Source organism: Tympanuchus pallidicinctus, unplaced genomic scaffold (genome assembly GCF_026119805.1).
Source record: "Tympanuchus pallidicinctus isolate F22 unplaced genomic scaffold, pur_lepc_1.0 scaffold3, whole genome shotgun sequence".
NCBI lineage: Eukaryota > Metazoa > Chordata > Aves > Galliformes > Phasianidae > Tympanuchus > Tympanuchus pallidicinctus.
The window spans coordinates 79,240,624-79,254,854 of NW_026294747.1; the positions used below are offsets into that span (position 1 = coordinate 79,240,624).

The following is a 14,231-nucleotide window of genomic DNA, read 5'->3' on the forward strand; positions in this document are numbered from 1 at the left end:
ATGCTGAAAGAAAAACATTTCTCATTAGAAAATGTTTAAAACATCTATACTATTAAACAGAACTGTTAAAAGCATCTGTGTTTTTTTTTCCAAGAATCTTTTATCCGTGGAAGATCATCTTGTGAATAAAAATAAATTTATATAATGGGATTATACTTAATTTGCTCTCTGGCTAATTAAATCCTCTGATTTGTCAGACCTCTTGGAAGGAAATAATTTGTGCTGTAAGTGGCACGGTTTCGGTTCCCTGCTTGATACCTTTTGGTGTTTAAAAGCAGCAAAGTAAAAAGCTAACAGTATTCTGTCAGTGGAAATGCTCTTAGCAAATGCTCACATGGAAAAGTAATTTATGGAGAAGAAACCATAGCTACCATAAATTGAAAGACTGGTGGTGTTCCGACTTTATGACTGTCCTTAGGAGGAACTGCTGACTACAGCACTCTGTCATTTACCAGAATCATTTTGATCACTGATAGGAAGAGTACACAGTCAAAGTAAGGAGAAGTCAGCAGTAATGATCTGGAAGGCTCTGAGTCGCTCAGCTTAGTAAGGTTAGTGCGAAGCAAGCAATGCTGCACATTCCCCCAGAGGGCTGAGTTCTGTGCTCAGATGCCAGTGTGCAAACTCCCATTGAAGTCAGCACACAGGGCTAAGAGGGGCATTTGTCTCCTTTATTCTTGACTTTAATGGGAGTCACATGTGTCTCTCTAGAGCAGATGGCCGTGTGTGGCAGTTCTGCCTGCATTAAGCACAGTCCTGCCTCACGTAAGCCATTAGGAAGTTTGCCATTTACTTGAGATGGAGCAGCATGTGATCATCTGCGTGCACGGTCACACACATGGAAGCCAGAGTTTCCATGGATTTCACTACAGATTAATGTAAAATAATAGGGTCGAGCTTTAAATCTATGAAAGTAGTGTCTTGTTCGGAGGCATCATGCATCTAGACTACAAAAGCAGACCCATTCGTGCTGTCAGGAGCCAGCAAGCTGTCACACTGAATAGAGTCTTTGAAGACAATAGGACATCTCTTTTCTGGGCGGACTGGCCGTACGTGCAGTGACCTGATTGAGTAAAGAAATAGACCAGAAGAGCTTTTCTGTAAAGGATTTTCTGCAGTAGCTGCCTGTCTGGGGCAGGCTGTGCTGTTTTTCAATCTTATTTGGAAGTAAGCTAAATTAAATTACAAAAAGACATTTTTTAGTGCAGAATGTTTGTTAAAATGCAGATCTAATATAAAACCTTTTGATGTTGAAGTTATTCTGGATAGGAATCTCTTGCTCCCATTGGAAAGTGGTCTGAGCCAAACAGAAGAATCAAAGTTGCTGCAAAGTAATACTTCTCTCTAGCAGAACCTATTTCTGCTGTTCTGTTGAAATCTTCAACCTGTCTCTGATATTTGGGTATTTTTTCAGCCAGAAGAATATCAGCTTTATTTGATTATTTTTTTTTAATTTGTTTTTCTCTTAAAGTCCTCTCATTTTTTATATTCTTGGTAGTACTGATGATGGTTAATGATGCTTGGGAAAGAAAAGGCTCTGGGGAGACTTCATTGTGGCCTTCCAATAGAGAGCATATAAACAGGAGGGGGAACAACTGCTTATGAGGGTGGATAGTGACAGGACAAGGGGGAATGGTTTTAAACTGAGACAGGGGAGGTTTAGGTTAGATATTAGGAGGAAGTTTTTCACACAGAGTGGTGAATCACTGGAACAGGTTGCCTAAGGAGGTTGTGGATGCCTCATCCCTGCAGGCATTCAAGGCCAGGCTGGATGTGGCTCTGGGCAGCCTGGTCTGGTGGCTGGCAACCCTGCACATAGCAGGGGTGTTGAAACTAGAGTAACATTGTGGTCCTTTTCAACCCAGCCCATTCTATGATAAATGAATTATGCTATGGTAGTACTTTTCTTGCCTTCATTTTAAGTTAAATGTGGGAAGGAGTGCTGGCAGCTGTTTTAAAAGATTTTTAAGAACAAATTTGTTAAATGACAACATGAATTCCAGTGTCAGTAATACTAAATGTAATTTATATCCATATATGTGTGTATATATATATATATATATGTATGTATATATTCTGTTTGTGTGAGGAAAGAGTTAAAATCAAAAAACTTAACTTCTCTGTTCTCCCCCTACCATTCGTTTGAGCCAGTAGACAGCTCCCCTGACTTGAGTCCTGGATCAGCATGTTGGCTACTCTGAGCAGTAATAGAGGAAAAAGTGGAAGAGAAATGTAAAAATGATCTATAAGGAGGAATGTGTCTATATATAGAAATTTTCCATGAAGCACCAGACACTCTTTAAGAATTGATGGCAAATTCGCCCAAGGCATGCAGCACTGACAAATCATACTAACGTTGCTCTTTCTGCTCCAAAGATACATTGGTATGGTTTCTTTGGAACTACAGGATCAATCTTGAACAAAGATTATCAGTTCCATTACATTTGTACTGTTTTTTGTTTATAATCACATATTGTTTACTACTTAACAACTGCTACAAATTGTATTTAACTGAGCAAGCAGTAGAGCTAATCTGTTGTTCTGACTTGTGGGAAAAAAGGAAGTAGATGGTATAGAATGTTTGGAGAATAATGAATTAAAATATCCTAACACTTAGCCATGCAGGGAGATAAGACCTCTCTTCCCTCCTAAATGTTTCTGCTTAACTCTTTGGCAACTGTAGTCCTACCTGTACGGAAGAGATGAATACGGCTCTCTTTGCAAGCCAGTGGGTAGGAGAGGACAAAATGGAAGTTCTTTATTCTCTGCCTCTCAATTTTCGCTCCTGCATACCAGAAAGTACAGGAGGACACAGAGGACAGTTAGCTGTGCTTTTGGAGAAGGAGAACATTGTGTTTCCTGCTGCGTGGAGGAATCCAGGATACAGTAAAGAACTGATTCTTGTCACTGCAAAGCAATGAATGGGTGCTTCATCAAAGCAGCTTGAAATGCTACAAGTATGACTAGTACAGAGTGATTGCGTTTGCCTTGGTAGAAGGTGCCAGGTTAACCATTATGATGAGGTATTGCACGTGGAGAGTTACAAGAACACTGCTTGGTGTTTACTGATAGCTGAAAAGTGACCAGGATATTAGAAACCTATGAAGGATGAAATGTGAGAGAGACCTGGAAATGCCCTGAGGGGCCTGCAGAATACTGCACAATACTGGAAGTCATTTCCCTCCAATAATACTGTGTTGGCTTCCAGCTATTTGATCATATAAGAAACGATACAGCGCAGCACACACAGAAACAATACAGTGTTTCAGCTGCTTCCATTCCCTCTTGTTCTGCTGCTGCCACTGTGAAGATGGAGTTCCTCATTTTCCTCATCCTACCATGTGAGAGGATGCTATTTTATTACTGAACTGTAGGTGAGAGATGGCAGAAGCATGAGGCGAGCTTATTAGCAAACGGTTGTACAAGGAAAGTATTAAGAAAGGCAGATGATGAAATTGTTTACCTGTGTCCCCCAGGCGCCCACCCTTGGCATTGCCCTGGTGAAGGAACTTGTGTCAGTGCCACTTAAAAAATCAATCTCTTCTGGCTGTCCTCACATGCTAACCTGTAGGGTATGATCAACAGAAACCTCGTACAACTTTCTGAGGGTATCCAATACTGGATGTATCTCTTAGGATTTTAAAACTTAGTTATGTGTACAGAGGGAAGCAACTAGTTTTCTCACAAGTGCTATAACAACCATTACATTTCCTTGAGTGTATCCAGTGGTTAACAAAAACAAGTGATCTAAGTGAGCAGGAGACAAACATGAAACCCAGCTGACCTTGTGCAGTTGACTTTGTTGTTTGTTTCCATTGCAAATACTGGGATTCCTTTTGTTTCTAAAATATGAGCAATCTGAGCTGCTGCTGCTTGGCAGGATGGCAGCTGAGCCCTGCTCCCTGCGATAAGAGTGCAGCCTGTGATAGCTCCTTGATCGCTGCATTATGCAGGCAGGGAATTACTGAGCAAAAGACTTTTAAAGAGGCATTACAGGGATTCTGTTCGTTGGAACGCTGTGTGATGTGAGTAAGGCAAGCTGGACACCAGTTCCCCCTAGTGAAGAAATCGGTAATAGCTTCTGCTGAAAGAGGTAACTGTGAAAAGGGACTACAAAGATAGTGAACTTTGCAGTGCTACATATGCATGTCTTTTCTTTGTGCGCGAATCGGAAGGGTTTGGAGACTGTAAAAGAAGTGGAGGTAGCACGATGAGCATCAGCTGGGTCCTTGCATTCTTCTTTTCAGTCAGCACTTTTGAATCTCTTAATGTTTCTTCCGCATAGCTGTGTATTTGAATAGTTGGTGCCTGTTCTGTGTCTGGAGTAGCAGTTTTCTCACTATTTCAGTCTGGATTATTTGGTCCACAGAATTTATGGGGGGGGGGGGGGGGGGGGGGGGGAGTTGAAGTTTAGAGGCTTTTTCTTCCCAAACAGCATTTAAGCACGAGATAGAAGTGACCCTATGGGCTATTTTTCAGCTGTGTTCAGGGCTGTTGGTATGACACATTCTGTAAAAGTGCACTGGTAGAAGATCTGCAGGGAAAGTGGCCATCCAGGGGAAGAACATGAATCTCATGTTCCTAGTTTTTCTATAAAATCCCACAAACAACTGTGGATAGTTCAGTTCTGTTTTTGGTGAAATAACAGCTGTGTCAGGGTGTTCTCATACAATGTTTATGGATGCCATATAAGCAAAACTGCATATAGATTTTGGTCTCTGTGAATCAGCATGACATGTCTTGCATGACTTTCTGGATGAAGTAACAAGTCATTACTACTGTGTACTGACTGAAAATGATACTTGAAGAACAGAAGATTGTCAGTAATTTCTTTGTCCTGCTGGTCACAGATTCAGCTTGATTTCAAATGCAGAGTCAGTATGTGGCAGTGATAGTCACATAGATCTAGAAATCCTCTTAAGTGCTTATTTTTCGAACAGCCTTTCACTATATTCAGACAGGTTTAATATTAGCCAAAGATGGCTGTCTTTAAAGGTATAGTTATACAGGACAAATCAACAGTGAAGAAGAAATAATCAGGAAAGTCATTCTCACATGTACAGGGTTTGCACGGATGGTAATCCAAGAAATTATTTCCATGGAGGAAATAATCAAGATCTCAGTGGTATTAAAAAAAATGTAACTCCTCCATGTGTTTGCATTCACTGCTAGATGTAGAGATGACACACACCTAATGCTTGTGCTCAGTCCTGAGTGACAGTTGATTAAAAAAAAAAACCTCAGGAGCTCCAGACAGGAGACTATTTAAAAGAAAGGTGATTGTGAGTGCAAGATGCAGCTCGTCTTTACAGCGAGCATTTGAAGCTGAGTAAGGTAAAGGCACTGCCTTCCCTTCAGACAGCAGTACACAGCTGATCCTACAGAAGTGCTGAGGCATTGGTTCTCTGCATGCAGATTAGCTGTAGTGGTAGTGGCCACCAAAGCATGCAGAGAACCTCCTTATCTCACTTGCATTAATAGCATGAGTGCAATGCTCACTGCCAGGACTGCAGCTTTGGAAAATGCCTCAGATCTTTCCTACACGCAGTCCTGTTTTCTTGCAGCTGGGCAAACTTGTTACATGTGGGTAGCTTGTCTGTTATCTGCAGTCTGATTCTTTAACTCTCAGCAGTGCACAGCCATAAGGGATGTTTAATACTGTAGAGCTATAGAGTGTCCAAAGTCAGAAAGGACCCACAAGGATTGAGTCCAACTCCTGGTTCTGCACAGAACCATCCAAAATTCCAACCTAATGACAGAGCACAGTCCAAACACTCCTTAAACTCTGGCGCTTTGGGCAGTGACCACTGCCCTGGGCAGCCTGTGCCCGTGCCCAAAGTGAGTCTTTCTCTCATTGCCCCAGAATCAAAAGTCTTAATCAATTACAAGAAGAGATTAACGGCTGATTTTGTCATAAAGTTTTTTGTAGCTCAATGATTGGAACATAATTTATCTTAACTAGTACAGGTCTTCAGTCTGGATTATTTAAGAGTTTTGTTAACTTGAACACACTGCTGTAAAGCTGTCTGCTGACTAAACATCATGATTAATACATTTGCTAATTCTAAAAAATCGATTGTATTTCCTTTGAGAAACGTATTTTAGAAAACTCATCATCCATTACCAAGCAAACAGAATTTTCTGATGTATACATGCTTGGAATGACTAATGTCACCGAGTCAAAGAGATGAAACCTCGTTGTACATATACTGCAAGTGCCATGCATAAGCCTGTTTTCAGTACAAGAAAACTGGCATTTTGGGGAGGAATTTTCTTTTGTCTTTCCATCTCTTGATCTCTTGCCAGTGCACAACATAGAAAGGTGGTGTGAAGAACTCATGTGTGGTCTAAGAGTTGTGCTGTCTCTTGGCATAGTTTTTAAATCTGCTGTTCACATATAATCAGCTCCAGGAATATAATTCTTCAAAGAAGTGGAATCTAATAATGATGATATTCCATAACTTCTTTTGGAAACTTTGAATTTTATTTAATTTCAAGTGCTTTTTTGTGTACAGACCTTCTGAAAAGGCCACAGGGAGTCTTCAAGTGCCAGCGGCAGAAAGCTGTGATCTCCAACTAGACAGCAATGCGTGCAATTCGTAAAGCACATCCATAGGTTACCATTTGGTTTTCCTCTTGTTTGCAGAGGAAGGTATGGATACATGTGCAATGCCTTTCTACAACCTTTATATTTACAGGGACGTGGCTGAAGAGTAGTTTGGGACTTGTGCAACAGGAAGGAAATCAGTTGACTTGGACTTACATTGCCCCTCAGCTGGGCTACTGGGTTGCAGCCATGTCACCTACTATCCCAGGTAAGAAGGAATTGAATTTCACTGGTATGTCCAACGTTGAGTAATTATTTATTTATATATAACGTTTATATTTTTCAGAATGACCTCATCTGAGATGCCCCAGCTTGATCAATAATGGATTATTAGAAAGCAGAAATCTGAAAGTAAAGGGCTAAAATCTTTTGGGGAATGTGGGGGGCAAACATTGTGCTCCAGAACTGAGTATGCTAATCTCTGAATCATTTCAATGGAAAGCTTTTTAAAGTGTTCCTGCTTTGATGTGTTTGTCACCACTGCCTGGTAGAGCCATTGCTAGAAAACGAGGGGAAGTGCAACATCAGTGCATTGGTGCATCCAGCAGACAGAAAAATAATTGTTATGAAGTTTCTGTACAAAAATTCCCAAATTAATGCGTTCACCCAAAACCAACATCATCCTGGGTCAGAAGTTTACTCTTGAATTGATTGTAATTTTTTTTTTTAATATACTGGAGATGCTGGTTGCCATGACTTAGGTTTTGCATCACCTTGATGACTAGTTAAATTATACCATGAATAACATAGGGTAGAAGCTGCAGAAAGTGTATTAGCAGAGTGACACTGGTAGATGGGCTTACTGGTTGCCATCTGCAGGCCTCTTTGCATAACGTTAGAACTTTTGAACTGTGTTTTACATGTATTTCTTTGCCCACAGAGATGATTAATGTTGCAGTTTGCTCTTCCCTTTTCCTGTCTGAGGCAGCCTTAAGTTTCTTGCCTTCAGCCATGACAAGTCAGAGATAACTTCTGTATAAATCAATCCAACAAAATACTCTTCTTCTTAGAGATTTTCTGCGTTAGGTTTTCTGGATGAAAGCCAAGCAGTAGAAATGAAAACGTTCTTGTCTTGGCTGTGCAAAACTAAATAAACTATATCTAACCAATGAAACAAACTCTGTTTCTAAAATCTGCTTGCATGTTCCATGTAGTCAGTACATGCTATGTAGAGGATTTGGGACTTTTGCTGTGTTACTTAAGATTATATTAAATGAAACTGATGGAATATTCAGCTGATATACTGTAGATCAGAGGTTAGATAGCTTATCCTGATCTGCACTGCACTATCACATTGAATGTAATGGAATTTTGCAAAATAACTGTACATAAAGAAAAGGTAGCTGCTCTGAGCAAATGCCACAGCTTGTAAGGAAGTTGCCAGTCATGACATTTGCCCCCTAATTCTTTGGTTAGAAGGCAGCCTGTAACTCATGACGGGAGAAGGCCTACATTTGTCCTTGCAGTTTATCTTGTATGGCAGAATTTCAGCTCGTATTCTCCATTTCCTTCTTTCTGACAGTTAGATCAGAGTTCCTAACACTTTGCTCCAATGAAAGCAACATTTTCATGAAAAATTCAAATGATTTTTCTCTTCTCCCTTTTACTTAATCTCCTGAAGCCACATTATCAATCAATTATGTAAGGGTAGTAGTGGCATAGCACGTACAAATATTTAGGTTTTCCAACCATAAGTTAGTTGATGTTCTTTTAATTAGGCTAATGTATTTTCACTTATTTTGTCTCCTTGTTGAATCTGTTTGGATTTCTTATCTGAAAAAATGGACAAAAATGAGGTTTGTGTTCCTAGCAGTGGCTCTACAGACCACTCAAGATCCACAAATGAGGTTTTAGAAACCTCATGATCTAGAACCTTAATGTTTTTCAGTTTTGCTGTCTTCCACAGTGCATGCATGTTACTCTGTCAGCTGGTGCTGTACCTCATTAACAACAGATGGAAATTTGGGCTTTTATTTCAAAATCATGAGGAGGATTTTACAAACCAACAGAGTTACACATGCATAATTGTGAAGAGATGCTGTCCACGCGTGTGCATTTCTTTGTATGCCAGAACGTTTGCTAAGCATTATTGAAACCTGGAGTTACAACACTGGTTTGCAAGTGGCTTGCTTTTTTAAGCTACTGAAGATCCACGTGGCTGGCTTGATCTAGACTAAAGAGCACCAACACATCTTCCAGTGAATCCTGTACTGCAATGTACATACTCATCAGTGCAAAGCAACACAAACGTTGGAGAGAAGTTGTTAGCTACAGTGCTGCTATGTGCATTACAGTGCTGGAAGATGCAGTGATGACTTCTCTCCAGTGATGAGAGCTTTAGTGCACTGTGTCAGCATCAGGACCTGGAAGGCAGCATTCACTGATGCATGCTCCCATTTAAACTAACTGCTTTTCCACAGAATGATCTATTTGGACTTGCAGTCATGAAAACCAGCACACGCTTTCTCCACAACTTGCTCCCTTCTTCAGAGGTGGTTTGCTCAATAGGCACCAGGGCTATGAGCGGCAGTGTTGCTCGCTTAGCATCCTGATAACCAGGGAAGCTGTCCCTCTCTGTTTATATTGTGCTGTTTCTTGTTTGCAGGCTGTTGCGCATCTAAACTCTCTTTTCTGGCCTTCCAGGTCCCGTTGTAACGCACGACATTACCAGCTATCACACCATGTTTCTTTTGGCAATTTTAGGAGGGATGGCTCTCATACTTCTAGTCTTACTGTGTCTCCTTTTGTATTATTGCAGGTAAGATTCACGTCCTGGTTACTTAGGTCATGTTGGAAATTAAGCTCTTTTTGTACTCATTAAATTAAAAACTTAAACTTTTGTACTTAGAATAAAAAAAGAAAGAAAGCATTTCTGAAAAGGAAAGAAATATTGAAATCAGATTTCATGTGTTCCTGGCTACTTACAGCACATACAGTCCCTGTCTCTGGTAGCACGGTAGCTAAAGGAATCTGAAAGCTGAATGTGCACATCTATACCTGTGTTTTCTAAAACTTCATATCCAAAAACAAGTATTGGTCCAAGATCTCTGCAATTGTACCTGTTTTGCACTTGCCAACTGACCTTTTAAAATCAGTCCTGCATTAAAAAGAATGTTCAACTTTTATCAGCAAGTCTATGTTAGCGACTGATTTTGTATATGCCTCCTGCAGGCATTTTGCTCCAATTTGTAATTGGTGCTTGAGATCCTTGCAACTGACATAAGTTGCTCTGTAATTTTATCCTTGCTGCTAAGATAAGGTTTTAATTGGTAGGTTAAGTAATAGAAGCTCAGTTCCCCCCATCGCTAATCACTGCCTGAAAGCCTCCCCTTAACACACACCTGCTGTACTTGTTTCTGCATACAATAGTCCTAACTGTGTAACTCTTTTGTTACTGGCTTTTATAGAAGAAAATGTTTAAGACCTCGTCAGCATCATAAGAAACTGCAACTTCCCACAGCACTGGACACTTCTAAGAAGGATCAAGCAACCTCTATGTCCCATATAAATTTAATATTTTCACGCCGTGAGTCAGAATTTCCTGGCGGGCTCTCTGTTGCTAGCAATGGACACACTGAAAACTCAGGTGCGAAGGAATTAATCAGTGCTGTCCACATGGAGATGGTGTCACCTAGTGGAGAAGCAGATATGCATACACCTATGCTGAAACACTCCTTCAGTACTTCCCAGGAGTTCAGCTCCCGAGAGGAACTGCTCTCTGACAAGGAGAAAGACAAGAGCAGAATTTCCTTGGATGACCTGACTCCCAGCGGGTCTCTGAGAAAAGACTACCACAAATCAGCAGATAGTTTTCCTTTAAAGACAAGAAAATCTACAGAAACAGCTGAAGGCTATGAGTCCCCCGTCAAAGATGAATATAGGAGAAGTTACAATGCTATGCTATCTCAGCCTTTATTTGAAAAACAAGAGAGAGAAATTCAAGTATCTATGAACCATATTGCTACTGGAAGTAAATACAATATTCAGGAACAAATATACCCCACACCTTCGGCTCCTGAAAAAGAGCTGCTGGACTGCAGACCTACTGAATGTATGATGTCTCGTTCGGTCGATCACCTTGAAAGACCTACATCTTTCCCTCGACCAGGTCAGTTAATCTGCTGCAATTCTGTTGACCAAGTTAATGACAGTGTTTACAGAAAAGTTTTGCCTGCACTGGTGATCCCGGGTCATTACATGAAATTACCAGAGCACTCTTTCGTTAGCCAGCCGCTGGTTGTCCCCGCTGACCAGCCCATTGATCTAGAAAGACTTCAGGCTGAGCTTCCCAATCCTCATGCACGGCTTTTTCCACACCCCCCACAACAGTTGCAGCCCCAACAGTTGACATCACAAGCAATATCTCAACAACATTTGCAAGATGCAGGTGCAGCTGAGTGGAGTCAACAAAACGCTTCCATGTCTGAATCTATTTCCATCCCCGCCTCACTTAATGACGCATCCCTGGCTCAAATGAACAGCGAAGTGCAGCTTCTTACAGAAAAGGCATTGATGGAATTAGGAGGAGGAAAGCCATTGCCTCATCCTCGAGCGTGGTTCGTTTCTCTAGATGGACGCTCAAATGCTCACGTTAGACATTCGTACATCGATCTCCAAAGAGCTGGGAGGAATGGGAGTAACGATGCCAGTTTGGACTCTGGCGTCGACATGAACGAACCAAAATCTGCACGAAAGGGAAGAGGAGATCATCTGTCTGCACCACAGAGTCACCCACCAGTGCAAGAGCACCAGCAGAGAGAGCGGAAGGTTTCAGATAGCACAGCTTACACCCAACTTGTGTATTTGGATGATATGGACCAAAGTGGCAGCGAGTGCGGAACGGCGGTTTGTAGCCCTGAGGACAATGCTCTGCGATGCCTACTGGAAGGCACGAGTAAGAGAAGTGGTGTGCAGCTGCCCAGTCTGCAGGAGGAAACGAGAACTGTGGATACCAAACCAGAGCCATTAACTAGTCCTGAGCATGGAACGTCAGGTCAAGATGAGGAGGAAGATGAGGAGGATGAGGAAGATGACCAAGGTGAAGATAAGAAGAGTCCTTGGCAGAAACGAGAGGAAAGACCACTAATGACTTTCAACCTGAAGTAAGCTATTGTGAAAATCCACCATTCAGTGGAGTATAAAATTGCCAAATATTCTTTCTGTGGAAGTGCTTGACTTTTTTTTTTTCCCTTTTTTTTTTTTTTTTTTTTTTTTTTTTTTTTTTTTTTTGTGGAGAGAAAAGAGAAAAATAAACTGGTGAGCAACATTTGAAAGAACTTAAACGCATTACTGTGTAAATGTTAGAAAAAGAATTAAAATCATTCCTCTGATTTAGCAGCTGCCTCCGGTGAGATAGCTGAACAAAGAGTGTGATTGTTATTTCATATACTTGATATTGGTCATCCAGGATGTTGAAAATACTGACAAATCGTTTTGGTTGGTTTATGACCTCAATCTCCTTAAGAATAGGAGCTGGTAAAGCTTTTGTTTTGTAGGCTAATTCTATGTTGATAATGCTACTGAAAGTATCTTAAAAACAAGAGTTTGACACATGGTGTCCAAAATTGTGCATTATCTCAATGAAAGGCTATGCATTGCTGCTTTTAGTAATATTTTGCTTATACTATGCTTTTCTTAATTTCACAAGTTGGTTGTAAACATTTTATGTCCTTTATTATAAACTACTCAGCAATTTATTTTAATGTAAAACTGCAGGAAACTTGAGTAGCATCCCTTAGCATTGAAGCCTTTTTATGAAACCAAACTGAACTTTGTGTCGACTAAGATTCCTCCAATTCTGGTCCCATTTACTCAAAGTGCCTTTTTTACAGTAACAATGAACAGTCCCTTCTTTTGCTAACTCCTTTTAATTGACCCCGTTTGGGATTTTATAAACTTCTGAACTTCTACCTTTTATTTTAAGCTGCATGCCAAGAGTCCCTTTTGTGCTGAGCATTTCTCATTTCAGTACAGTGTATTCTGTAGCTATCATGTATATTGTGGATTCTGTTTAGCCAGGGTAGACTTAGAAGACATTTTAAAGGGCCCAGAGTAGCCAAGAAGATAGTTTCATTGACTGTATATATTGTTAGCTTCCTCTGGAATCGTCTGAGCTAATCATGCTCATTAAATGGACTATAGGCCGAGCAAGAGGACTGAATGTGTCTAGAAAACTTTTTGGAAAAAAAAAATGTACTGTCCTAAAGTGCCAGAATTACTCTTCTGTGCTTTCTCCATACAGAGCTGCTTGGTTATCCAAAAATTATAATTGAAAATAAACCGCAAAAAGAAATCTTTGTGGGCTTTTTCCTCTGTTTATGTTCATCACATTATTTTGTATTATTTAATGAGCAAAAGGCTTTGGTTTCTCTTATGCTTATGTGACTTATTAACACTTAAACTTCCTTAAGCAGTTCCAGTGGGCTTCAGCCAATTCTGAAACGTAGACCTCTTTTCATAAAAGCACCACCCTCCTTCCTGATAAATCCTTCACTACTGCTTAAGTATCAGGAAGTGAAATCCCGGTGTCACCAGGCTTCTGTGTAGGATCTGCTTCTCGTGGGGCCGGTTTTTGTTCTGAGATTCCTGTGGGTGCCTGCATTCAGTGGGCACTGCTGACTTTGGCATGAATCGGGTTCAAAGAAGAGAAACTGTGTGTGACTTCTACTCATGTGGAGTCCTTCATTTACATTCAGGCATGTTTCATTCCATTATTTTTACTCAGCATTACCAGTAGCCGCACTTAATAAAGTTAATTATTATGTAATCTATAAGGTGATTAGAGAAAGTGTTGTATAGTTCCTATTTAATTTTTAATAGTAAGCCTTCACTGTTGTTTTTTTTTTCTCTGTAGATGTCAAAGCCAGTGTAATTTGTAATTTCCATCTTACTGAATGTATTAGTCTGGGAGTCTGGGCTCAACCCAGGAGCTGAATCCAAATTTCATAGGTCCCAGTCCAGCACTCCTCTCCATCCACAAAACTACATCACCTCTGCTTTGTTTTGGTTCATGTTTGACAGTGGTATATGTCTGAAGGAAATCTAAAATATTTGTATTTGTGGAGTGCGTCAGATATTGAGATCTCCGTGGTGGCAGTAAGTTACCTTCTGGTGGTTGTGTGCGTTCCAGGTCTTTTTGTTCTGTTCAGGAGCTTTGCTACTGACCACATGTGAACTGGCTCTGTGCTACGGGTAACTTCTGTCCGTCTGCGCGAGGTCATCGAACACCAAATCCTGCCTGCTTCAAAGGGATGGTATTTATCGGATTTCAGTCAGTGCTGGTAATACAGTGTCACTTACTAATCAGAATGCTGTATCAAATGAACATTTGGTTACAATTCCAACCTACTCCAATTACTGTGCTATTTAATTTTCAACTTTATGTTCTCTTAAATCTGCAATTTTTAATTACATTCTCTTTTTACAGATTCCTTTGCAAATTTTCCATCTTTATCATGTTGTGAAATTGTTGCTATTAAATTGCAGTGGTTTCTTCCTTTAATCGTGTCAGTTTTATGTTCAAAAATGTATTTTGATGGTTTGATCATTTGTGGCCCTACTACGGCAAATGTGTTCAAACAAACTCAATGTGGATATCTGATAAGTCTTAAAAATAACGTTTTTT

General features: G+C 40.4%; 1 protein-coding gene across 2 annotated transcripts in view; it reads left to right on the top strand.

The window, feature by feature from the left end:
* The window catches only part of FAM171A1 (family with sequence similarity 171 member A1), an 85,148-nt gene extending 72,249 nt beyond the window's left edge, over window positions 1-12,899 (top strand). For both annotated transcript variants that reach the window (XM_052694983.1, XM_052694982.1), the window contains exons 6-8: window positions 6,699-6,815; window positions 9,251-9,365; window positions 10,015-12,899. In XM_052694983.1, the coding sequence (XP_052550943.1) occupies window positions 6,699-6,815; window positions 9,251-9,365; window positions 10,015-11,713 (1,931 nt within the window). In that variant the 3' untranslated portion in view covers window positions 11,714-12,899. The remainder of the gene's footprint in view (window positions 1-6,698; window positions 6,816-9,250; window positions 9,366-10,014) is intronic.
* The last annotated feature ends 1,332 nt before the right edge of the window (window positions 12,900-14,231 follow it).